We start from the raw sequence: 27,031 nt of genomic DNA on the forward strand, positions 1-27,031 counted from the left end.
TTTCTGCAAGAAACATTTAATTGAACACAATGAGTTACAGGAGGACAGGTTTACAGAATAATAACCATAACAGATGTTTAAAAATGAAAACAATTCTAACTGGCAGCTGTACCATTGCCAAAGCAATGCCTAGTACAGCAGCAGTAAAATACAAATCCAGCCTTCTTGTAGTACTCCAAATGAGCAACAATCCTGTGGAATTTTTTTTAAAGGAAAGGGTTAATAGAGCAGTCACTTTGACATGGGATATTTCTTAACCAACCCAGTGGCTTGTGTAGAACTACTCCCAAAGGTGGTCATTACTTTCCAGGAAATGCCCCTGGGTCCTCACTGTTATTGCTAAACATTCCTATTCGACAGAGGCTCTGGGGAGCTACTTCTGTCCCAAATTTTGGGATACCAGCAACTCATACAACTGGTTAGAGGTGCAATATTTGAATCCGTCTTTTATATATTCTCAGCGGACACTTCCAGGCATAAATTATGCATGGATACCCTAAGACAAAAAGAATTTGCAATCAAGTGGATATTTTCTTCAATCTATAAACTCAGATCTTCACTATCTCCTCACTTCATCCCTCCCGGATGATTAATTTTCATCCATCACTAGTTTCCCTCACTACTTGCACAAGAAGAGACTGAGGAATAATTCAAGGTACCCATGGTGAAGCCAAAAAACTTATGAACACATTAAGGCAGGTTTCACATCATTTCACTGTTGGACAAAGAATGCTGGTCACTCCACTGCACATGCAAGTAAGAAAGAGTCAATGCTCAATAAAAAGCATTAGGTTCATTTTTAGATATTAATTATAGAAAAGTCAAAAACTTCTGCCTTTCTTGTTTTAAAAGAGGTCAGAACATTACTGCTTTCACGTGCAGATGTATAGACAAATCTATGGAAATGGACTCCCTTCACTCCACACATACTAAAACAGAGATTGGAGTGCTTGGCACCAGAAAAGAGGAGGAAATTTTCCTCATTGTTGGCCAGAAATGAGCCATACTGTACCTTCTATTTTTAGCTGCAAAGGTGTCTCCAACCAGACTTATACCAAAAGTTGAATATTCTTACTACACACTGATATACTTAGCTCTGAAACTCTTAATGAGCTATGTTTGGACACACACAGGCTTCCATGCCAAGTATTGGCAACTAAAGCATTCAATGTGGTGTTGGAACGAATTATAGAAATTATATAGTTGTCACGGATACAAAATTGATTAATAGAGTGTAACTTTCCAAGCTCATCGCAGCCTGAAGTGGAAGAGGCACCAACTTTTCATCTCTTAGGACTACTCATCAAGTCCTATCTGGTCTTAAGAGGAAAATGAAATTCAGTGACCTGAATTTACATATGGAATGACAATCTACAACATACAGTCTGGTACAAACTGGTAGCCTACAGCAAAGTGGCCAAGGAGTGAAAGAGCATCTCTCTTGCCCTCCGTGTGTGTCAGGTGAGAGAAAAAAATTGTTTCTCTAGGTCACTGTTAAAAAGTACTAAGATAGAAAAGTCTGGAAAAATTTGACCCCATTGTATCATTGACCCATGAATAAGAGGGAATTTGGTTTCAAGTTTTAGCTCTCCCCCCACTTTTGCATGCCTTTATTCCCCTTCACACTTTTGTATTCCCCTGGCCCTTTAGAAAAGGAGGGGGAAGTGTAGTTTAGTTAAGTTCATCTTCAAAAATACCCAGCAATTAATGAGCAATCAGCTTCTCAACTTTTTCCTGAAGTAGACATCGAACATGCTCAAAAGGTACAGTTGGATGGTTGGTGCAATTTAGTCTGCAGACACTCTTGGCTTTGTAAATAGTTGTGCTGACCCTGCTGATAGGGTTTAGACTAGGAATTCTTAGATGGAACTCCCTGGAAGAAAGAAGCAGAGAGAAACACTTGGTAAATCATCAGGGATTTTTACATTTTTGTAGTAAGTGGTCTCTTTAAGGATCAGCGTGAGGTCTCATCTAGATCTTCAACACGACTGCCTCTTTGGCCCCAGCTTTTCACCATGGTAGTCTGTTATCTTATCTGGCTGCCTGCTGTTGCTGGAGTGTTTCACCAGAAAGGACGGAAAGGTATGGAGTGTTCAAATAAGGCTACAGTTAATCCAAGTGGCAACACAAGGAAGAGGAGGGAGCCCAAATATAAGACAGCATCTTCCATAGGCCACACAAGTCCCATCATAATGATTAGCCTCCCAGTATGGAAAAACAAAGGTCACTCCTGATCCTACATGGCACTCAAATGCAACTGTCACTGCCTCCAAGGGGGGCTTTTTCTTTTTTCTCTTGTTCATTTTAAGGCTCGTCTCCCTCTAAGTTTTTATTTCTTGCCTAAGAAGCTCACAAGTCGACAGTCTATCTCATTTCAGTGACAGATTACTGGTTGCTTTTCCTGGGATATAACTTAAAATGATCAAACATTAAATAGTCATTGAGTGCTGTTTTTGTCTCAGTGCATAAATTTAACATATGGCTCCTGACTAGGCTTGTAACAAAGCAATACATCAAGAGAACACAAATAACGTCAGCTTTCTTTCCATAACATGGCTTATTGTGTTTGAGTATTGCAGTGCATATCATACACTAAATGAAGATCCATGAAGTATCTTGGGTTGGCACCACATTAAGAGTTGAAGATAAAACCACTGCTTGATTTTTTTAAAATTAATATTAGTTAAAACAGATGATTATGGAATAAATAGTATTCCTTCAAAATGCACCCACATCTCTTGGTTGTGTACTAAGCACATGTGATAAGTACCAAGTGACAAGCTGGGAGAACAAAATCCTCTATTTGATCCAAAGAATAGGTACAGAATAGTCAGTAACAATGCAAGCTCACTCCATATATAATGTCTCCACCAAAGTATCTCACTCCTGGCCTAGAGGGACCACCTAGCTTCTCTGCTAAGAATGTCCAAAGGGGGTTAATCTCAGTTGTGATGGTGTTATGACAGAGACTCCTGTCAATTTAAAATTAAGCCCCCCAAATTACTTTCACATTAACATTAACATCAACCCCACCCCTCCCCGCCACAACTTCCAGGTCACCATCACCATGCGTGTCGAATTGAGCCTGCGAGATAAGGTTTAAAAACTAAACAACAGCTCGAAGATCCACACTAATCCTACGTATGTTAAAAGAAGCTCCTACCCCCTTTAGTGTGCATACTGGAGAAGGATTTAGTGCCAATTTTAAGATTCCCTTTGGATACATTTTCTTCCTCACTACAGTTCTATTCAGTTCAAACTGAAAGGTGAGAAAGGAGGTAAGAGTCAGAGTTACCATTACCTGGACTATACATTCTCCATCTCCTGGTCGTGGTCTTGTTCCTCCTCTTCCTCCTCCCCTTCTTCATCACCCCCTTCCTTCTCTGAAGGAGCTTCCCCATCCCTTGCTATTTCCTCCACATGGGCGAGCATGTCAGCCATCAGTGCTTCCTCCAGCCTCTTCCGCACCTGCTGCACAAGCTCCTCCTGCTTCCTAACAGGAAAAAATGAATACTTGTATTACTTTTCACAGCTGCCAAATTCAAGGGAAGGAGTGCAAATCCCTCAGCTGTGAGGCTGCAGAAGGGTGATGTAGGATGCTACAAAAACAGAGTATTTTAAAATATCACATCATGTTTACATACATTTTAGGTGGAGCTGGTAGCAACACCAAGTTTGTCTAACACTTCCCATAATATGACCCTGTTTTCAGTTGGCAAACATTTGGGCTGAAATTTGGCATACCAAGTGTCTGCCTCAGCACAATCCATATGCACACGAGGTTCAATTAAGGTTTCAAAGGTAACCTTAATTCTGGCATTTGCTAATTTTACACACACTCACTCTCTCTCTCTCATATATATCTGCACAGATTTATCCAGGAGCCACATCAATTATTTCTTCAATGCAGCAGACATGCACACTAGGTAGCATAATCACTTGGCAGCTGAACTTCTCAAGTTAGAGGTTGGAATACAATTAGGACACTAAACAGATTAACGGCAGAAATCGGACCTACCTTACAATGTTTGCTGGAGAACATCACCCAATTTAGTTCATTGCAGATATCAAACAATGGGTCAATCAAATTTCTATTTGTGTGGTGCACCAGCAGTTAACTATTCCCAACCCTGTGCCAATGGAGGACGCAGGTGCACAAAATGTGAACTGGATGCGCCACGTTAATTACTTCCCTGCATGTATTAGATGAAGAGAAGCACAGAAGTTTACCAGACAGAAAAGGATGTTAAGGCCCTCTGAGGAGAAATATGAGATGGGGAAGAAGCAGTAATAACTGATAGTGACTTTTGAAAGAAGAGGAATGGTTGATTATATTCCAGGTATAAAGAGTCATCACAATTTATATTCTGTAACTGCCTTACTTTGCAAAAATCCAACAACTGAGGTATTTGGCATCTTCATTTTACAATACAGCAAACAATGAAGTAAACACCCAAAGGATTTTAACTCTTTGGCTCATCAGACCTAAGACAACATAACTTGACACACATCCCCTTGTACACAAACAACTGAATCCAGATCCAGAGCCATTCCTCAGAAAGGATATGTACTCATTAGCCACAAACATCAGAGAAGAGGCAGCAGGACAATGCCAGAGCTCAGCATAATGAATCTGAGGTATTCTTGCAAATGGAAGTCAGACCCAGAATCTAATGTTTCCTTGACTCTTCAGCACACAACAGGCTTGCATGAGTTTAACTTTCCTCTATTGGGCAAGAGAAGCACATCAGCCAGCCTAGGGACAATTTTAAAAGTGTCTTAGACAAGGACAATTTAATCCTCAAACTTGTTGAATAAAAAAAGGTGCTTGTCCCACTATTTTTGTAGCCATACATATAATGGACATGAGTACAAACCAAAGTGCATGGAGTGAACAGCTGAGGATGGCCAGAAGAGGAATTTAATAACAGCAGGGCATAGAGAGGAAAAAGCAATTTCTTCTGCTTTTCAGTGTAACTTACAAGGAAACAAGAGGCCAGTCAGACATACTAGTCAGTCACTGCAGCCAGTATTTAAGTACAGGTCAGAAGCTTGAGTTGTGGAGAAGAATTACATTTCACTCACTTAAACCACATCTGTCACTGTCCATGGCTGCCAAACAAAGGCTAACTATTTATCGTACAATTCTTCTTCTATAAAGATCTTGTAGGATCTCTCACTCCTAGTTTTTAGTCCCTTGGGCCTGAACCTGGCAGAACTTCCCTATTAAAGATTTTTGACTCTAAGGCATCAGAATAGTACAAAGCCGTCCCTACTAGTCAGCATGTTCCAGCCCTTCAGAGTACAAATGCTGCCTTCAGAATGTTCCAGTCAGTTCATTGGAATGAGCAAGAAAACATCAGATCGAAAATACACTCCAGAAAACGGCAACTCAAGAGAAAAGTAACCTCCACATTCTGAGGAGACAGGCAGATGAATGAGAATCCTGTACGACATCATCAATGAAGCAGAATTACAAGGCAAGTAATTTTCTCTTTTCTGCAGATACCATTCTATGCAGCAGTCTCACCTCTTGGAGAGCAAGAAGCTTGAGACATGTCCCCAAAAGAAAAAAAGGACTGCAAAGTTGCAACAAGTAGAAATAGCAAAGCCAATGCCAACAGTATAGAAAGGAGAGGTTAACTTACCTTGTACAGTAACTGGAGAATTTGGAGATGGTTTTCTCCTATGGGTGCTCCACATCAGGATGTGTGCGCCGGATCGGAGATTCTGTCAGCAGTATTTGTAAGTCCATGGTTACACCCTACACATCCTTGTGCTCCAGCAGAAGGGTACATAGGGAAGGTCAGACCTGTTGCTGCTCCAGTTCCTTCTCAACCATGAAGTCGAGAGAAAATGACTCTGGAGCAGAGGGGAAGGATGGCAGATTGCAGAGCATCCATCGGGACAAAACACCTCAAAAACTCCAGTTACTGTACAAGATGAGTAACCTCTCGAGTTACTGTCCCTGTGGATGTTCCATGTCAGGAAGTTCCTGAGCAGTACCCCAACGAATGAGGAGGATGCTGAGAAGAATTCAATAGGGACCATAGAAGAGCATCACTAAAGGCTACGTTAGCTCTAGAAGCATGCACAAGAGCACAGTGCTGGGAAAAAGTGTGCACCAAAGACCAGCTGGCAGCTCTGCAAATGTACAAGATGGGGCCTCTCTCTATCCCAAGCTAGGTGGTCTCTCCCTGATATGCTAGAGTAATACATTGTTGTTCTATTGTCCAGCCAAAAGGAGCAGGTTTCCTTCCTCAGTGGTTGGAGAAATTATCCCTTGCTGATGTAATTTTCTCTTAGTGCCATACAGAGAAGGCTTTTTATCTAAGTGGCAAAGAGATCCAGCTTTAGTGTTCCACTGGAGGAAAATACCAGGAATCAACTAGCCTGCAATTATGTTCTCCTTCCTTATCAAGTACATAACTAGGAACATCTTGTGGAATACAACCTACTCTCTCACATGAAGAACTTACTGACAGAGGAGGCATGACCCAGCACTTCCCTGCTGGTGGATGTAAAACATGGTAGCCTGATTGCACCAGAATCGCTTTTTATTTATATCTCAAATCTCTGATGGTCCTTAGTGCTAGAGGACCACCCTCAACTCCCTCTAGAAGAGGCATAATGGCTCCCTGAGTAACCGTCTACAACTTTTCTTTGACCAGTTATTGATTCAGTTCCCCAAGATATAGGACAGGACTGAGCCCAGCTACCTTTTTGACTATCAACATCTAGAATATATCCTTCTCTCTCTTTTGTCTACTGGAATGGGCTTGATGACCCTCTGCCAAGAGGAATTGGCTTTCCTACAGCAGCTCTTCCAAATATTGAACAGCTTGAGACAATTTTTGTAACGGGCAATGGAGTGTTTTCTGAAAACCTGATCTCGTGGCCCCCAGCAACAACATTCAGGACCTGTACACCTAAAGTGACTAATGACCTTAGATGGTAAAATAGCTCCCACTCTGCCTCTGGCAGCAAATTCCTGGCAGTCTACTGTCAATAGCAGACTTGCTAAACACTCTGAACCCTTGCAAAAATCTTTCCGTTTTTAGAGCACTAAAAGGGGACTGAAGACCCTTCAACTTCTGATACTGAGGAAGAGGGCTATTCCATTGAACTTATGTGAAAGATGGCTTTTGAGGTAGGAGTCTTTCCATTCTTTCCTATAAAGCAGTGGCTCTCAAACTTTTGTCCTGGTGACCCTTTTCACACAGCAAGCCTCTGAGTGCGACCCCCCTAATAAATATATAAAAAGGTGTTTTTAATTTAACACCATTATAAATGCTGGAGGCAAAGCGGGGCTTGGGGGTGAAGGCTGACAGCTCATGACCCCCTACGTAATAACCTCATGACCCCCTGAGGGGTCCCAACCCCCTGCTATAAAGGACCTAGGGTGTGAGACAGGCCCAAGAGAATATCAAGTGGTCCTTGTCCTCTTTGCCCTCTGCAAAGAAGCCTCCATCTGCTCACCAAACAGGTTATTCTCTTGTGTAGGTCAGGTTTTCAAACTTTCAAAGGACCTTCTACAGAAACCGGTTATCCACAACCGAGCAAGCATACAGTCATCCTATATTCTGAGGCAGCAGCCCACTCCAAAGACCCTTCCCCAAAGTCACTCAAACATGATGTCAGGTCAGTTCTACACCCTTATGAACTAGCTTTTTATCTCATGGCATTTTTCTTGAGTAAGAAAACTGCCCAGAGTGGAGGTGTTTTTCCACAGCTCCACCTGAGTTTTTGCCATGAAAGCTTGGTAGTCTACAATGCAAAGGGCTGTAGCCTCCGTCCAAATGAATTTCAATGCTGTAGCTCAGGAATCTGGGGTGCAGCATTATAGGTAAAGAGAAGCTTCCTACTGGACATGGTCCTCTTCCAACACCAATCTTCCACGGAGAGGGTGGAAGACACAGCCAGAAACATTCCTCTGGGACAGTAGTCCCCAAACTTCTTACCTCATGCCCCCCTTTATCCCTGTTTGCGCCTGCCCCCAGGCCCAGGGGGGGCCAGGCCCAGGAACGGAACTGTGTGGCACTCCCTCCTTGCCCCCATGGGGACTGGACTGGGCCCCGGCCTGGGCTCCCAGCTGTGCCTCCCTCCAAACATTCCTCCATGCCCCCTAGGGCATGCCCCACATTTTGGGGACCTCTGCTCTGAGAGGATGTAATTTTTTTTTCTGCCTTTGAGACTGAGCTGATGTGCAAGGAGTTTCCCACACCTTTTTCTTCAGCTGGTTCAAAACAGAGCCATTCCCTACTGCAGGGGCAGGCAAATTTTTTGGCCCGAGGGCCGCATCGGGTTTTGGAAATTGTATGGAGGGCCGGTTAGGGGAGGGGGTCGTGGCCCGGTCCACACCCCCCATTTCCCCCCCCCCCCCCAGGACCCCTGCCCCATCCAACCACCCCTTCTCCCTGTCCCCCGACTGCTCCCGGAATCTCCCGCCCTTGACTGCCCCCCACCACCCCATCCAACCCCTCCTCTCATTCCTGATTGCCCCCACGGGATCCCTGCCCCCATTCAACCCCCGTTCCCCGCCCTGTGACCACCCCGACCCCTATCCACACCCCCGCCCTGACCAGCACCCCAAACTCCCCTGCCCTCTATCCAACCCCCACCACCACCACACACACACACACCCGCGCTCCCTGCCCCCTTACCGCGCTGTCTGGAGCACCGGTGGCTGGCGGTGCTACAGCTGCACTGCCCGGCTGGAGCCAGCCATGCCGTCGCCACTACGCAGCACAGAGCACCGGGTCAGGCCGGGCTCTGCAGCTGTGCTGCGCCAGGAGCTCGCCGCCCGCCGCCCAGAGCACTGTGCCAGCGGCGCAGTGAGCTGAGGCTGCGGGGGAGGGAGAACAGCGGGTGAGGGGCCGGGGCCTAGTCTCCCAGGCCAGGAGGGTCCCGCGGGCTGGATGTGGCCCACAGGCCATAGTTTGCCCACCTCTACCCTATTGGATGGGAATCCCCAGCAGATAGTTCTCACCACCAGGGGGCCTGCATCACCTTCTACTCTACTACTGCTGCACAGAAGGGTCAGAAATCTTCAGGGCTAGGAAAGTCCTGCTAGTTATTATCAGTCTCATACTAAGGAGCTAGGCCTATGAGTGAGAACCCTGAGAGATGGTATTTTCAGGAAAATGGGATTGCACCTAGCTCTATATTAATTTGAACTGTTTCCTTCTTTAATACAGGCTTTCAGTTTCCGAAACTGAAAGATCTGCACTTGAAGGAGTTCTGGAGGGAATCACACTTCTTTCTGATCCAATGGAAAAAGATCCAAATTCATCTTACCAGGGCTTGTGTAACCCATATTAACATGCTAATGGGGCTCTTTATCCCCCTCTAGTAGCTAAACAACAAACAACAACAACAGTTTATGTGTCTACTATTTTTGAGCTAATGGACCCGGTCCTTTAGCTCAAGCAGTCAAAGCTTTTAGAATCAGAGGTCCCTTCAATAACTGAAGATGACTTCTTCGGGGACACTGTTACATTTATACAAAAGGTCAAGAAAAGAAAGAGAAAGTAGGCAACTGCCGGTTTTTAAAATTTGAGAAAAATCTTACTCCAATGAAAATATTGTTCTGCCGAAATACAAAAAGGGTAATTTGCACACATGCACACCCTTCCCCACCAGAGGCAGCTGCTGCCTAGGAAGATCTGCTATAAATCTACAGTACTGCAGTAAGGATTGCTACTGCCATGCAAACAGGGAAGCATTTTTTCTGAGTAGTATGTAGCTGGAGTTCAGAGTCAATGTTTTGGTCATGACTTAATATAGCACACACCACTTTCACACAGCATGATTATCTCGGAGCATGAAAGTTAGTAGACGTGATGGCTCTGCTCAAAGCTTCCTTGGGCCTGTTCTTTGGTGATTAAAAGTAGTAGGTGCCTAGAGAAGAGCAGAAATCTGCAGTGTCATCCTCTACCAGGGTGACCAAGTATTTCTTTCCTCAAAAGCTGGAAGAGGTAAAATTAACCTAGTCCAAACACAATAGCCAGAGCTAATGTTCTTTTCTCTCGTTTCCTGTGAAATTAAGTTAATACCTTGACACACTAGTTTAAAGCAATCAAATAAACCCATTGAGCCATACTCTTCTATCAGGTATAAGCTTAGCTTTGATAAAAAGGGCATTAACTGTTGTACGCCCAAAATCCATTCCAAAAGCAAAGAACCAGTGACATTTCTTGTTAATACCTAATATCTTCATCCGTCACCATAAATGCTTTGCAGAGCGGCTGCGAGGTGTTTAGCCAAACTCCGGGGTTCTTCTCCACAGCTGCAGAGAGCTGTCCAGTGATGGGCATAGTGCTAGTGTGCAAGGCACTAGCTATAGCAGACAGGAGAGTTTCATCTGTGCAACCAGGTCCAACCCCTAAAGCGAGAAAAATTCTGTCATTTCCACCAACTTAACAGCAATAACTAAAAATAATACAGGCTGCTACATTCTTTATTTTATAAGTGGCAGAGCTGTGCACTGATACTTTAATAAAAGTCAGCACATTTGTTCTACGCATCCCACATTAAACAGATCCTGCTGACGCAATGGCATAGCAATTCCTTTATATTTTAAAATGGTACACTCATTTTCTTCTTTTTCCCAGGTGTCCTACACATCCCAGTCTAAGCCTTGAGGACTGTCACTCCATTACAGCTATCCTCCCACAAGGATGGCTGGCTGAAACTTCCTTCGGGACCTATCAAAAGAGTTCCTTAATTAACTTGAGTACAAGAGATGCTGTTGAGTGACATGTCACTTTCTCCTACTGTCCCTCAGTGCCCCTCAGGGCTAAGTACACTGAATTTAAGCCTGACCCCAGTCATAGGCAGTTCTTTCTGAAGTTGGGACTTGCCCACAGAGTGCTAAACACCTGACAGCAAGTGGGTTAAGCCCACATTATCTTCAAAATATAGCGAATACAACAGTGCTAGGCCTATAGTTTAAAGCTTGATCTAATTACCTTGTAAACCCTTTGGAAGGTCCATTGTTTTCACCAGCTCTTCTGCAATGTCAAAGGCGTTCAGTCCACTTAGTTTCTTCTCCCAGAAGAGCTAACAAAGGAAACATTTATTCATTCATGCAAAACAACATAGAAACATACTTGACAACACAACAAAACACCTGCCTGCCATGGCACACTATGGAGCTGAGAACTGGAGTGGATATGTCTGGCGATACTATAAGAGGGGCCCAGATGTGTCTGCAGGGAGGGAATAGTTTGCATTACCATCAGTTAATCAATTAAACAGCTCCAAGGGTGGAAGAACAAATACAATATTTCTGTATTGATTTACTGGCTTTAAAAAAAGTGGCCCCCTTGCCTCAATTCTGCTATTTCCAATCTTCTTTGCCACTAAGATAGTAAGCGAATACTGGCATCACCTCATTTAAGTGCAAATGGTATGGGGCAGTATTTTTTGGGTAAGTATTCCTTTTGGCTGACTCACCAATCTGCTCTTTAGCAGATTCCAGAGAATTCTTCCCCAGCTTTGCTTCAGAGGTTACTTTTAAAGAAAGAGGGCAGAGCGATTCAAGTCATAGCCAGCATAAAGACTAAATAAAATGACTGCAATACTTTAATCAACAGATACATCAGCAAAAGTTGCATTTGGAACAAAGCTTTTCAGTTACAGAAGGCATCGCCCAATCTATCTCGTAAGAAGAGGCAATATTACAGTTGGGTCCATGTTCAAATCACAATCCAGAGACATCTATCAGTGGATAGCTACAGGACTATAGCAATGTGCCTGACTACGCTTGCTTTTTGCTGCCGAACAGTTATTTCATCTAGGCTTTAGGGAACTACAACATGGCATGTAGCCAGCCAAGGACCATACAAATCCACAAGTCTTCCACCCACCTCATACCACAAGACGATCCAAACTGTGACACAGTCTAAATTACTTCTCCTTGACCTTTCACAATAATGCTCTCAGCTTCTAAGTAGCAGAGCAAATCACAGGAGGCAATTTCTAGTTCATAATTTTCAAGTCAAATATCTGGCTTTATAACCCTTTAAGAGGCCTGGGCATTATTTCCAAAATTAGAATGAAGACTAAGGGTAGCCTGAACAAAGCTAGAATGGAGAAAATGCTATGGGTAAAGCATTAGGAAACTTTGATCTAGCGCTAGCAAGGATTGCTGGATATGTAGTAGAGCAGAGGGCTAGAGATTGATAAGGTAGAGTGTGAATAGAAAGATCCACAATGATAATGAGCTTGCACCAGCACTCTCATGTTTAGTTGGGTACGAGATAGTAAATCGGACAAATGCAGGTAGTCTCAAAACCACCTTTATATGTCTTCTGGACAATGCTGTTATAAAAATACAAAGAGAAATGAAGTGGATCAGAACAGACCAGTGTAAAATATGGTTAGAGTCAACAGCGTGGACATGGAAAACACACCCATCATCTTACTTAAAAACACCCATTGAGGGCAGAATTTCTTTTAAATGCATCATACTTCTTACTTCAAGATGATACTTGTGAGGTTAAATAGAAAAGATTTTGAAATTCCTCAACTGTGCAGAAGGAAATTTGAAAAATAAATAAATAAAATTTGATTTTTTTTAATTGATTATCCTTTGAATACCATATGGTGTAATATACCCACTTTTGCAGTTGTATGTAATGTGTATGGACAATTGGCAGTGTCTGAACTTGATAATGAGACTGAGCACCTAGTTTCTAGGGAACTAAACAGATGGACTTACTACAGCAAAGGACTCAATGAAGCGCTGCTGAGGGGACAGGCTGCCAATTCCATGGAACAGGAAAGAAATGAGAATGCCTGACAGGGACTGTTTCTAATAAATAAGATTTATTTTACCACTATCCACCTCTAACATTACATAATGACCCCCCCGTCCCCCACACACACAGTTTTTTGTAGCATCGGCTAGAGGAGATGGAGTTCCTTTGTATGTCTCCTCTAGTTTGCAAATACACAGTATCGTAAGTGAAACTACAACTTGGATTTGGCTGTTAATACTGGCATTCAGGTGATGACCAAGTATTCTAGGAGATGACTGAATTTCTAACCTTAGGGGAGTTAAATGGTCCTGAGACACCAAAGTCACAAAGAGAGGCTGGGGGGGAGGGAAGAGGAGGGGGCTGCAATCTCTGCCATGTGCAACAGACACCAGATAGTGATCTGTACTAGAAGAGTGTGAGCCTTCAGAATTTTGGCCCTATCTAGACTATAAAATACATGACACGGGATCTAATTACAATACAGTTGTCCCTAAAACTGGTTAAACATTGTTCCAATATGTAGGGCAGACCACCGGACCACTTTAACCATGATGAAGCTTAAGATCTGACAAAGGCTGCAGCCCAGTTATAAAACACAGTTAAAGTCACGTCTACACTATATAATGGAATGCTTTTAACAGGGTTAGGAAGTAAGCAACTTGTAACAGGTTCCATGACACTGAAGTTCCTGCCAGCATTTCAAATACAACACAGTGCCAGTGTACATTTACCCACTGTTCTATAGGAGGGTTATATTTATGCCCCTCAATGATTAACACACATGAAGCTTTCTTAGCTTTGGGAACGAAGCTGCCACACTGCAAACCTCACCTGGCGGGGCTGATCTACAGCTTTCTGGGGATCACTCTTCACTTTGTTGCTGGGATGATTTGTGATCTTAGTGACAGGCTGCTTGAAGATTGAGGCTGTCTGTCTGACAGGGAGTGCGGTGTTTAAGTCAGGTTTACCCTAAAGATTCAAAACAAAACAAAAGAAAAAAAAAACATTTTTGCCATAGCAAAGTCAAACTCACCACTCTTATTAATGAAAATATTTGTGAATCAGTTTTAATTAGACCAGATCTACCTACAAGTATGTCTAGTACCCAGATATCATGACATCTGTCTCATACAACTCCCACATACAAGCATTAATTCAAAGGCTAAATCTGTGTGTGAAGTTCTCAAAACAGTATCCCAAACCCAACAGTAATACACGAAAAACTCAAACAGATGGAGAGGGGAAAACTTGCACTGTAACTTATTCTTACTTTGGCTTGGTTAGAACAGTCATAGCGCATCCTCTGTCGGTTCTTATTCATCTTACTCATCAGCATTTTGCCTGTGCGAAAGTCGAAAGTGCTCAAGTCCATGGAGCTCCCCAGGTAACGGGCCAGCTGAGGCTTGCTTCGGAACTTCTTCCCACTTGGGCTGAGAAAAACACAGAGGGAACAGAGAGAGAAATTAAACTTCCTGAGCTCTGGCTGATACCAATGTTAGTTTCACTACCCCAAAACTAACTAAATAAATAAAAGCACTAGATTATTTCCTTTGTGACAGGAAGAGAGGATACTGGACATCCAAGAGTATCTCACTCCACACTCTACATGGATCTGGCCTAGTAGGCTCATCTTCTCCCTCTTACAGTTAACTGTGGAAGGGAGAGCGGAAGAACACGTTAACCTGTTCTACACATCAATGGCCAAATTCAGTTCACGTTTACAGGAGGCACCCAAATTATACCAGGACCAAACCTGATCTTGAACATTCTGCTTCCAACTCATTACCCACTGGTTCATGCAAAAGCATGTCAGCTTCCAAGTATTAGTTTTCATGAAACTGTTACATTAGAACAGCAGCATGATCTTCACAGCACAATTCTTTTTTTTTTCTTTGTGACTTAAACAGTTTTAATAATAAACTTCTGATTTCGGTTTGATTCTTATCTTCACAATAAAGTATTATGGAACAGGTTAGGAGCCAAGAAAATAAGAAGCTAACACTCTGTATAGGGAAAAAGTAAAAAAACCCAAACCCACCCTTTCATTTTAATTAACAATAGAACAAATCAAAACTTTGAAAGACACTGCGTTAAAGATGCACTTTTAAATGTTTGATTTTATGTGATGGACAACAGCCAGGCAAGTGTGCATCCATTGGCCCAACTGCTTTCTTGTTTTTTATATAAAACAAACTTATGGTTGTAATGAGTTACTAAATAATGGGCTGGGTTCGCCTCAATTATAATGGCGAAAATCAGAAGTAAACCCACTGAAGTCAACAGAGCTATACCAATGCAAAAGTGTGAGAAACAAGAAGTTTTGAAAAGAAAGTCATTTCCATGTAGCATTGTCCATTACAAAAATACATACAGCTCATCATTCAGTAGACTTCTCACATTTATTCCCCAGCAGCAATCAAACCCTTAGTCTCCCCTCTAGCCAGGTGGAGGACAATACCACATATGGAGTCACCAACTGCATACCATGGCTCATATACAGGCAATTTACATCTTCAGCCCATTTACACGCCTAGTAACACCCAACCCCCACATCGCTCAGACTCAGTGCAACAAAGCTAATATGCTAGCACGGATGTTTACAGCTTATAAAGGGCAGGTAACTTTTTCATGCACATATTTCTATGAAATAAAAAGATCAGCAGTGCTAGAAACAAATCTCTGTCATATTATCCAGGTATCAAGCTTACCTTCTCCCACTAGCCTGGCAGTATACTTAATCCTGGATCTATTTGGACCAAACCTTCAGCGCTTGAAAGCTCTTCACACTCTTCTGTTATTCCTGGAAAGATTCCACTAACACTAAAATCTAAGTTGGCGTTTGCAGAACAGATTTCAGTGGCGGTTATCCAATCCCCTTTGTATCAGATGACACCCCAGCTTTCCTGGAGAACCTGAGGCACTTTTGTCCATTTAAATTGAACCACTCCAAGGAGAAGAATGGCCTTGAGTGCTAGACGCAGTGCACAAGACTCCAAGACACTGATGTGCATATTGAACTTTCTCGTGTCCCATAGGCTACACACTGACAGTCTATCCAGATGAAACACTCAGTCGACAGTTGATGAACATGACTAGCACCAATTTCTGCAGAATCCAGGGTTGAAAGCCATCCTGTTTGGGACTATTAGGATAATCAAACTTTAGTCCCTTGAGCTTTGTCAGGATCATTTCCACGAGACAGATTGGTGAGAAAAGGCACAATCCATTGATGGAGAAACCATTCTTGTTAACACCGCTTTTCTTAGTGGTATGAAAACAGGTAGCTTCTTGTTCAGCTGAGTGTGAAGACAGCTACCTACCTCTGGTGCCCCTGAATGTATTACGTTCTGGTCTGCCACTCTCTCATCTATTCAGGAGGATCTGTAACAGACTGATTAAGTCTATGATCATGTTCTCTTTCCCTACCAAGTATAATATGAATATCTTGTGGAACAGGGACAGAACCTCACACTTCCATATCTGCAGAGGTTCCCAACATAGGAGTCATGACCCAGTGCCTCCTTATTTTTGTGGAACAAGCTGACTCAAGTTACCAAGCCCATCTTTTGGAATCCCAGATCTCTGAAAGTCCTGCACATGTACGTGACCATTCTCATCTTCAAAACATTGATTTGCATCTACTGTTCATGGAGACACCAAGCTTTGTGGGTATGGAGTTCCTCTCCATAGGCTTCCCATCTCAAGATAGCAACCATGGACACATCTATCATATGGGCAAAAAGTTTCGAAGTCCACTTCTAATTGCATAATGCCACTATACCCAGAGATCATCCATTACCCAATATGATGCAAGATCTCCAGGGATGCTTTTTTCCCTTTTTTTCCAATGCAACTAGCAAAATATTTTAAGCCAGGCATGTCAACAAATGGTAACTGTAGCTATTATCTGTAATACAGCACACAAAAAGAGTCATGCTCCCAAGAAGAAATGAATCGACTGGACTAGTTGGCAATGGATGACAGTTTGCCCCATATTAAAAAAAAGTCTGCTAGGAGAGCGTGGTAATTCTCAATCCCAAAGCTACCTACCTTAGGTACTATGCCGTTTAAAAATGCCCTAAATGCTAAAATTTCAGATGACTATGTCTAGCAGCCTCATTTTTCAAAAAATTAAGAATTATTTTATTTAGAAGAGGACTTAGTTTGTCTGACTTATACCTGGTGTATGCTACAGAAACTAAGAGTCCAGTAATGGAGGCTGCAAAGACTCATACATCCACTTGAGACACATACAGCAAGTTATCTGTTTTTCTAAAAATAGGAGGAACAGAAGATGGTCTAAATCACAAATCTTAAGGTTTGGATTTTTTTAAATCACTAACATTATTACTTTTTTGTCTCAACTATAAGCTATCAAAAAGGCTCAAACGTTTTGCTAATTTGAGATTTTAATTAACAGAATTTGGGATCTCCAAGGTTTCTACTAAATGATTAAGCATCTCTTGAAAATCTATATTTGTCAGGATCAAATAATGTAGGAGTCCAGCAATGCAGGACTGATCTCTAAGCAGTCATCTTCACATTGGAAAGGCACCTTCTATTTATCAATATCATCCTCTCAAGGGTCTTCTTTCAGGGCAACCAAAGAGGAAAAACCCCTTCTCAGTGGAGAAATTAACTTCCTTGCATCTTTTAAGGGAGAAGGATCTGAAGAAATGAGAACCTCAGTCACATGACTAACAGAAGCAGCAAAAACAGACCAACTAGTCATAGCCCACAGACTCTAGAAAAGGCAATGAGTAAAAGAAATCCCACAGAGAACAAGATGGAATAAACAGATCTACCCCCTGAAAACCCTGGAAAGCTAGGGCCAACATGAGTGAGAAAGCCAATATGACCAGTCTAGAAGTCTCGCAAAAGACTCATGAAAACAAGAATACAAGAGGCATCCTTTGTCCCAGTCCAGATGGAACAAGGCTGATCCCAAAGACTCTTGGAACAGAGTCTTTGCAGTCATCAATGAAGTCAAAACAGATAATTCTCAACCTGTGGAGAATCTCTGGCAAGGACATTCCCCCCATGGTTCCATAAGCTCTCAACTGTCAGATGCAAAGCAAGAAAACACTAGACTATGTCAAAACAGTGAACATCCCTTCTGTTGTTGGGCATAGGCAGAACCAGGTCAATTTAAGTGAAATAGCCTCATGAAATTTAATGTCAGCCACCCTGAATTCTTCTATGTCTCTTACAATCTTTAGGATCTGACTGATGGGAATGAAAATAAGCCAGCCTTTTTTTCTCCTGCCTGACAGCCTCCACAATAAAGATGGAAGAGTCAGCAGCATAACCCCCTGCTTTTATCAGAATTCTCAGCAATAGGGGCAATTGTTCACAAGTCAAATATATCACAAATCTTACAGAAGGACCAGTTTGAACCAAAAGTCTCAGATCCAGTGGTCTTGCTTGCGGCACACTGACTTCTCTGGAAGGAGTTTCAGCTTGTTTTCTTGATCTCAACATGCTTGAAGAGTAAAGGCTGAGTATGTTTGAAAAAGTAATCTTCCCATCTTAAAAAGGGGTGTTCCATAACAGATTTTAGCACTGAAGGCCTTGTACTGTTTGAAACTAGACTTTGTGCCTGCACCAGCCATAATGGAGCTTGATAGTCTCTCATCTAAACTTTTAGCTGGGGCACTAATTGGCACCACCTGCGCTGGAACCTGCCACTTCAATAGAGGCGAGAGCCTCATTTGGTGTTATCCATCAGAAGCTACTGCTAAAGAGATCTGAGACATGAGAGGAACAAAAATACCAAAGTTAGCGAGAGAGCTGACTAACTGAACGTATTATGGGGCTGGCTGAGACTCCAAAGAATCAAGTATGCATCAGATGTATTGAACAATATCCTGTGCCAAGGACACAATCCCTAGCACCTGCTCCAACTTATTCTAAGTAGAAACCTGAAGAGTGAAGCAATTTCTACTCACAACTGAAAGTAGCCTATAAAAGCATCCTAAAACAGTTCTGAAGATGCCTCTTTGCCAAATCCCCAGAGGTGAAGATATTGGGCTTGGTTCAAAGTGCTAAAAAGGCATCGAAGTGCTGAAAAAAAACTTTTATTCTGACTATATGACTTGAAAACAAAAAAGGATACTGTACCTAGTTTCTTGCTTGAAGACCACTGAAAGATCAGAGCCAGTAGTGTAACAGTTAGAAGCCAATGAGAAGCTCATTCACTAACCACAATCAGAAAGTAACTGGTGGAGGCCTCAGAGATTCTTGTAGCTGGAGCATGCTCAGTAGGACACAGCCCTTGAGACAGCCTACAGGTACCTCAGAGGGTCAAAAAAACCCTAAGCACTAGTGGAGTTTTCCACTTGACTTGCTCTGGAAGCATGAGACTCAGAAGTGGTAATTCTGTGTTTATGGAATCTATAAAGAAAAAAAACTTGTATCTTTACAAAGTGTGTCATCACAAAGCAGCCAAAAGGCATAGTTTTCCCCCTTCCCCTTTGCAGCTCACCAAAAAATTCAAGATTCTCCAAGCATTAATGTTTTTGAAACCAAACAAATTGGAAGCATCCCAAACAAAGGGGCAACAATTATACACATTTTGATATGACGTTTTAAGAAGTTTGGAAATATCTCTTCCTGAAAAAGTTACAGTATCAGCAAGTAACTTGCCATATTACTGTGATCATTAATTTGTAGATGGGCTTCTCGGCACTTCACCAACTACTAAAAAGAAAGGAATTGCAAAGGGACAAATGATTTTTTATGCTTGTCCATCAAAAGGTATATCACATTATCTGCTTCCATGGCTTGCCTCAGCACTAACAAAAACAGAAAAAGGGCAGCATTTGTCCAGAAACAGAAAGTCTCATTAGCTATTCACAGACTTTCTGGGTGCAGATTACAATGAATGCATTACAGCCTATTCAACGGTCAGCAACTGCCAGGTGCCTGCTCTGTATGTGCAGCTCATCCTTTGTTTCATTCTCATTACATTCTTAAGAAGAGAACTGACTGCAAGCTCAAACTCATATCCATTCCCTTCCACCTCTCCTATTAAGCAAGTTTCCTCCTCTCCTCCTTTCCCCTTTAAGCATGTACAGTACCAAACAGAGATTCATAGAACTTGATTGAAATGCAAAGGACACAGCTTGCCTGCTTTTTAAGGAAATGGGAGACCGGAACTTGGGTGCAAATTGTGACCAAATGCATCTGCTAAAGCCTCACACACACCCCCGACCTGAGAAACAGAAAGCCACAAAAATGATTTTATTTACACCGCATGTTACAATACATAAAATGCTTCTTTCCTCCTCTTGCACTTGCTGCATTACAACTTGTCATCCTCAGACTGTGCATTCAAGTTCTTTAGTATATACAGTCAAAGTCATTATCTCTTGCAGCAGTTGTATGTTTGTGAACACGACGTTCTGAGCTCACTAGAATGGGTGTTGTATGCCACCTCCCTGGCACATTCATCCCTAGTAGTAGGCATCACTCTTGCTAGCTAAAAGTGGCTGCTCAGTACTCCCCTATATCTCTGCCTTCCAGCACACTCCACCTCTGAAGGTATATTTCATTTGGTAAGACGACTCATAAATTACAGTGGGTACTGGGTGACCCCTATTCTCAAGCTTCCCCTGTCCCTAACAACACATTCGTCTACAGTAATAAATATTATCACTGGCTACAGAGACAACTGGGTACAACGGTTACGTGCCCCACACCTGTCTCTTCCACAATTCCTCCCATGCCTAATGCTCCCTCAGGGCTCCCTTCTCTAACTGCACACCACTAAAAAAAAGAAGAACAGGAGTACTTGTGGCACCTTAGAGACTAACAAATTTATTAGAGCATAAGCTTTCGTGGACTACAGCCCACTTCTTCGGATGCATATAGAAGAAGTGGGCTGTAGTCCACGAAAGCTTATGCTCTAATAAATTTGTTAGTCTCTAAGGTGCCACAAGTACTCCTGTTCTTTATTCTCCTATGGACATTTCTCTTCTGCGCAGTGCACTGGCGCCCCCTACATGGCCAAGCTCCTACAGTCACATATCCTACAGTAAAACTGTAACGCACTCTTGCTTGCAGATCCATGCAGTGGGTGCCCCCTGCTCCTTAGTAACAGGCCTCATTCTGACCAATGACTTCATGTAGCTTGAACCCCCTGCACTCAAATAACCCATAGGGCACATTCACCCAGGCTTTAACAAGTTACCATACACCCATTAGCCTACAGATAAATTAAAAAAAGATGAGGGGCAGATCTGTAGCAGGGTTGTGAACTAAAGAAGCCAAGTCCACTTTTATAAGAGCTCTTGTGAGACCTATTTACGGTGGAATAGCTGGAGAGCATGGTTCACGTGTGACATTATAAGAGCCTCACTTTGGGAGTGAAGGGCTACCAGAGTTTTTGCCTAGAGAGGTATTTCTCAGAAGAATTACACCAAAAGTATATCTCCTCCTCCCCATCCCCCCATTGGGTTGATTTTTTGTGTTTGTTTATAGGAACGTTGGTTGGTGCACTGTGGAGGCAAGAAACCCCAAATAAATGAATGTTATGGGGCTGACAGATACAAAGTTGTTTGGGGAATGCCTTTCTAGACAAAACTCTTAAAAGGAAATGCTTCTGAGGAATCTCTCTCATAACAAAACTGATCACTCTCTCTCTTCCTGGACTCCAAAGTGAGACTTTTATAATTGCAGACAGTGCCTGAAACCATTTGCAGGTGAACCATTCCCTGCTCTCAATATTACTTTGCTCCATTTAGGCCCCAAAAGAGCTCTTACAAAAGTGGACACAGCTGCTCTCTCAGTTCCTTTATTTTCTGAAGTCACTACTCTGTCACAAGCCACACCCTGGTGAGAAACCCAGCCCCCACACAACTGGCTGCTGGGAAGTGGGAGGTTGCTGCTAGAATTCCATCCATGAAACATGCTTAGGGGAGAGCCTAATTTCCAACCAGACTTTGACTAGTAATGTCAGACACCCAATCCCAGGCTTACTCTGGAGAGTGGAATGCATTTTTCTGACCCCTCTCCCCCCACACAAACACATTCACCTTCTGCAAAAGGGAAACTTTTATGTAAAGAGTTAATTTCTAACTCGTGATTACAGAGAAAACCTTCCAAAGACAAAACTACTGTACAATCCTCTTATCGTGAAGAGCACTTCAGAGATGTACTAACTGCCACCACCATTCAAATCAGTTGAGTGTTAATTCTTAAGTCTAATGATGGCACAAAGAGCTTGTATTCCAGTCATTTTGGTGCACAATTGAAATGCTAACTTCCATGAACAATTACTGGAACTATACATATACAATATACATATTGTGAACACACAAATTGTCAGCTAAACAAATGTCAGACAATGCAGAGGTGTTAAAAGTGACATGAGTATTTTCCCCCACACTGTGGTTGGTTTACATTAGAAAATGAAATCGACTCAGTTACTCAATTAACAGCGGCAGTCAAAAAAGCTAACGGAGTGTTCAGGAAACAAGTAGATATTAAGACAGAAAATATAATGCCTATATATAAATCCATGATATGCCCACATCTTGCACACTGCATACAATCTGGTCACCCCATCTCAAAAAAGATATACTGGAATTGGAAAAGGTACAGAGAGGGCAACAAAATTGATTAGGATTATGGAACAGCTTCCATGTGAGGAGAGATTAATGAGACTGGGACTTTTCAACTAGGAAAAGAGACGACTAAGGGGGAATATGATAGAGGTCTATAAAATCTTGACTAGTGTGGAGAAAGTGAATATGGAAATGTTATTTACTCCTTCACATAACACAAGAACTATGAGTCAACCAATGAAATGAATAGGCAGCAGGTTTAAAACAAACAAAAGGAAGTACTTCTTCACACAACGCATGGTCAACCTGTGGAACTCTTTGCAAGGGGATGTTGTGAAGGCCAAAACTATTACAGAATTCAAAAAAGAACTAGGTAAGTTCCTGGAGAACAGCTCCATCAATGACTATTAGCCAGGATGGGCAGGGATACAACATCATGCTCTGAATGTCCCTAGCCTCTGTTTGCCAGAAGCTGGGAGTGGATGACAGGGGATGGATCATTTGATGATTGCCTGTTCTGTTCATTCCCTCTGAAGTACCAGGCATTGGCCACTGTCGGAAAACAGGCTACTGGGCTGGACGGACCACTGGTCTAACCCAGTATGGCCACTCTTATGTTGCTCAGGCCCAGGGTTGTGAAAAATCCACACCCCTGAGCAACATAGTTAAGTGGACCTAAGCCCCCGTATATGCAGCACTAGGTCAAAGGAAGAATTCTTCTGTTAATCTAGCTATGCTGATGGAAGAACACTTTTCACTGGAGCAGGAATTATCTACACTGAAGTGCTATAGCAGTGCAGCGCTGTAGTGTTTCAAGTGCAGACAAGTCCCGTGGCTCTCTCTCACTACAGCTGGGGTGGGCAAACTACGGCCCGGGGGCTGCATCTGGCCCTCCAGATGTTTTAATCCGGCCCTCGAGCTCCTGCTAGGGTCCGGGGCTTGCCCTGCTCCAGCCAGGGAGTGAGGTCAGCTTTCCCCACTCCGCGTGGCTCCCAGAAGCAGCAGCACATCACCCTTTTGGCTCTTACGCATAGGGGCAGCCAGGGGGCTCTGCACGCTGCCCTTGCACCAGGCGCTGCCCCCGCAGCTCCCGCTGGCTGGGAACCATGGCCAATGGGAGCTGCAGGGGTGGCACCTGCAGACACAGCAGCGTGCAGAGCCACCTGGCGCCGGCCTTTGCATAGGAGCCGGGGGGGGGGGGGGGGGGGGGAGACATGCCGCTGCTTCTGGGAGCTGCTTGAGGTAAGCACTGCCCGGAGCCTGCGCCCCTGGGCCTCTCCCACACCCCAACCCTGATCCCCCTCCCACCCCCCGAACTCCTCGGTCCCAGTCCAGAGCACCCTCCCGCACCCTGAACTCCTCATTTCTGGTCCCACCCCAGAGCCCTCACCCCCTCCCGCACCCCAACCCCTAATTTTGTGAGCATCCATGGCTCGCCATACCATTTCCATACCCAGATGTGGTCCTCGGGCCAAAAAGTTTGCCCACCCTTGCACTATAGGTACTACAGTGCTGCAGCTATAGCGCCATAAAGTAGACACTTCCTACAATGGTGGAAGGGGTTTTTCCATCGCTGTAGTTAATCCAACTCTCTGAGAGGCAGTAGCTAAGTCTAGACCGGGAGTTAGGTCAGCAGTGCGATTTTTTTCCACAACCTTAAGAAACACAGTTAGGATGACCTAAATTTGAAGTATAGACCTGGCCTTAGTAATGCAGAATGCAACAGTAACTAAAAGTTTGGTTATTTTATTATTTATATAATAAAAGTCATATTATACCTTCTATCTTTTGCAAATTGACATATCTGGAAAATTCATTGTAGACAAATGGTATATGGCTTTAATTTTGTAGGCCCAGCCCTCAGGCTCCTGAACTAGTAGGTATATCTCACACATTTTGAGCAGCAGACTCAAACTACTAAAAAGAGGTCTTTCTTTCTCTTGCAGAAACTATGAGTAACAATAGAAGGGCTGACATTTTCAATCTATATACTCAGGAAGATGACATTGCATTGATTTATACTCAGTCTAAGTTTGAAAGGTCTCTTCTTAGCCATAACGGTTAGATTTTAAAACTGAAACCTATGATTTTGCAGAAGTTGATGGTGTACATCTCCTTACCCTTCAGGGCCAAAATCCCTATCTGCCAGCTCAGTGCAGTAGGTGAACTCATGCTGCACTCCTCCAGCTCTGCACAACACCTTCCCTGCCTCCCCACAGCTATTCTACTACTACAACGATCAGACATCATCTTGGCAGGTTTGGCAGGTCCTGGGAGCAGTGGTACTGCCTTTTGTGAATTCCTTGTGGGCACTATGTCCCACCCACAGACATGTGACACATACAACTACATTAATATACATGATTCTGGCAGAGTGGGCAGCTCATCCATACCACATGCTTCCCCCAACAGCACATTCACTGATGGTAATAGATTAATAGATTCCATGCTAACAGAGCAGGTTGAGGCCTTCCCCCAAGGACCCTATAGCACATTCATCTTTAGTAACAGACATCACGGAAGCAGGGCAAATGGTTTCTGACATACCCCCCCCGGCTGCCCATAGATCCCATAACAGGCTTGCCTACAGAAATAGATATCACTGTGACAGGCCATGTAGCCCCTCCCCGGACACAATGGCCCACTCTGCAACCACTCTACAGCATATTTACATATAGCAACTGATAACACTATCAGCATCGCCTTAAGATCCCATATTCTTCATGCAGCATCCACCTCCATGGCACAGTTCCCTACAGTGACAGGCATTAGTAGGTCAGCCTTTCTTCCCCCTACCCTCCCAAGTCAGTGGGCTCTAACAGCACATGCACCTATAGCAAGCTATTACTCTGGACCCCGGGGCTCCCCGTGGCACATTTACCTAAGGTAACAGACAGCAGTGCAGAAAAAGGGTATTGGGGGGCTGCTCACCCAGCCACACTGGTGTCTATTACTACAGAAAAATGTGCCATCTGCTACCTAGAACAACGTGGTAGGGTGGGTGCCCAACCCCATAGCACATTGACTTATAGTAACAGAGATCGCTGGTAGGGCAGATGCTTCCCACCCCATGGTCCCCCCAGACCCTCCATAGTACATTCACCTATAGTAATAGATATAGGTGGACCAGGGAGGACAGGCTCCCTGTACCCCTCAGGCCCTACAGCACCTATAGTAACAGACATGTGACGGGGCAGGGGTTCCCCCCAGACCCCCTACTGTACCTTCACGCATTGCAACAGACATCGGAGGGCAGCTCCCGGGCCCCATAGCAGTCACCTAGAGTAACGCATGGCTGCGGCAGGGCGGGCGGCCCCCCGGCCCCCCATGGCCCCCCCATGGCACATTCACCTATAGTAATAGACATCACTCTTGCCGGCTGAGAGCCCCGACTTTCTGGTCACTTCTTCCCTTTTCCATCCCTGCGGGAGGGCTGAGCACTCCCACCTCTTCCGCTCCATCTCCGCCGGGGCTCGGCCTGCGATCGCTCCCTCCTCGCTCCGCCGTGATCACTGAGCAGCCGCCGCCGGCTCCCAGGCTAGTTCCACCGGCTGTTCCTGGCCGCCGCGCACTCCTCCCTCCGCGGGCAGCGACGGCGCCGGCTCTTCCCTGCTCCGGCTACTCACTCCTTCCCCCGCCGCGATGGCGCCGGCTCGTGGGTCCGCCCCCCCGCCCGCGAGAGGCGACGGCTCTGGCGGCTGTTCCAGTCACCCGCCCACCACAGCGTCGCCCCCTCCGCCACAGGCTGTTCTTCTTTGCTTACCTCCTCCCCCTACCAACCGAGACTCAGCTGTTCCGCTCTCTGTTCACCCCCCGCCCCCGCCAAGCGGCGCCGCGGCCCTTGCTACCCCGCCTCCCCCCCCAAACGCGGCTGCCGCTGTTCCTCTCTCTTTTCGCTCCCCCTCCAGCGGTGCCGCAACCCCTCACTGCTCCTGTCTCGCCTCGGCTGTTCCACTCTCCTTCCCTCCCCCCCGAGAGTCGCTGGGGCTACTACCCCCCGCCTGAGCGGCGCGCGCGGCGGCCGTTACTCCCCCTCCCGAGCAGCTCGGCGCGCGCGGTGGCCGTTGCTCCGCCTCCTCGGCGCCAACCTGGGGAGGGGGAGACCAGACCACCCTGTATCCCTCCGCCCAGAGAGACCGCGTGCAGCGCGCGCTGCTCAGCTATATAGTCCCCTCCTGAGAGGTGGGGGCGGGTGACCTGCGGGGGAGCACCGGGGCCCCGGCGGGTCCAGCGCCCTCCGCCAAGCCCAGACCTCCCCCACCCCATAGACCCACACATCAGCCCCTGCCCCTCACAGATCACCCCAGTGCCTCCACAGGACCCCCAGCCTCGGCAGTGACCCCCCCATCTCCATCTCCCCCGGGACCCCCCACAGGGCCCCCCCTCAGCGACCCCCACCCAATCATCCCCCGGGCCCTCCACCCCCTACTATCCCCACATCAGCCCCCCACTAACCCCTGACCTCACCTGGCCCCCACCTCAGCCCCTCCCCCAGGGACCCCCACCTCATGCCCCCGCGCAGCACGGCCCCGCGCCCCTTACCCCAGAGCCGGCCGCCGCTGGCCGCCTCTGTGTCCCGGCAGAGCCGCCCTGGGCATCTTCCCTCCGCCGCCCCTGGCCGGAGTGAGGGCGAGCGGAGCTCCCCGCGCGGCCAGGGGGCAGGGGCCCCTTCCTCCCCGTCCGCTGGCGCCCCCTGCAGGC

The 27,031-nt window shown here is 44.9% G+C and overlaps 1 protein-coding gene and 1 long non-coding RNA gene across 5 annotated transcripts in view; one reads left to right on the forward strand and one right to left on the reverse strand.

Moving 5' to 3' along the window:
• The window catches only part of LOC103306315 (uncharacterized), a 37,435-nt gene extending 26,459 nt beyond the window's left edge, over positions 1-10,976 (forward strand). Inside the window, exon 3 of the long non-coding RNA XR_509161.4 lies at positions 10,614-10,976. This is a non-coding gene — a long non-coding RNA (uncharacterized LOC103306315). The remainder of the gene's footprint in view (positions 1-10,613) is intronic.
• On the reverse strand, positions 1-27,031 carry MBD3 (methyl-CpG binding domain protein 3). Of its 4 annotated transcripts, none has more exons than XM_065578073.1 (7): positions 26,873-27,031; positions 14,035-14,194; positions 13,596-13,733; positions 10,971-11,061; positions 10,207-10,384; positions 3,302-3,493; positions 1-1,873 (listed from the first exon to the last, which is right to left on the reverse strand). In XM_065578073.1, the coding sequence occupies exons 1-6, from the start codon at positions 26,926-26,928 to the stop codon at positions 3,307-3,309; spliced, it is 810 nt and encodes a 269-aa protein (XP_065434145.1). In that variant the 5' UTR covers positions 26,929-27,031; the 3' UTR covers positions 1-1,873; positions 3,302-3,306. The 4 variants fall into 4 exon arrangements, with proteins under 4 accessions (XP_065434145.1, XP_005283883.1, XP_005283884.1 ...); XM_005283826.5 differs by lacking the exon at positions 26,873-27,031 and adding an exon at positions 25,682-26,136; XM_005283827.5 differs by lacking the exon at positions 26,873-27,031 and adding an exon at positions 25,778-26,133.

This window comes from Chrysemys picta, chromosome 25 (assembly GCF_011386835.1).
Source record: "Chrysemys picta bellii isolate R12L10 chromosome 25, ASM1138683v2, whole genome shotgun sequence".
Taxonomy (NCBI): Eukaryota; Metazoa; Chordata; order Testudines; family Emydidae; genus Chrysemys; species Chrysemys picta.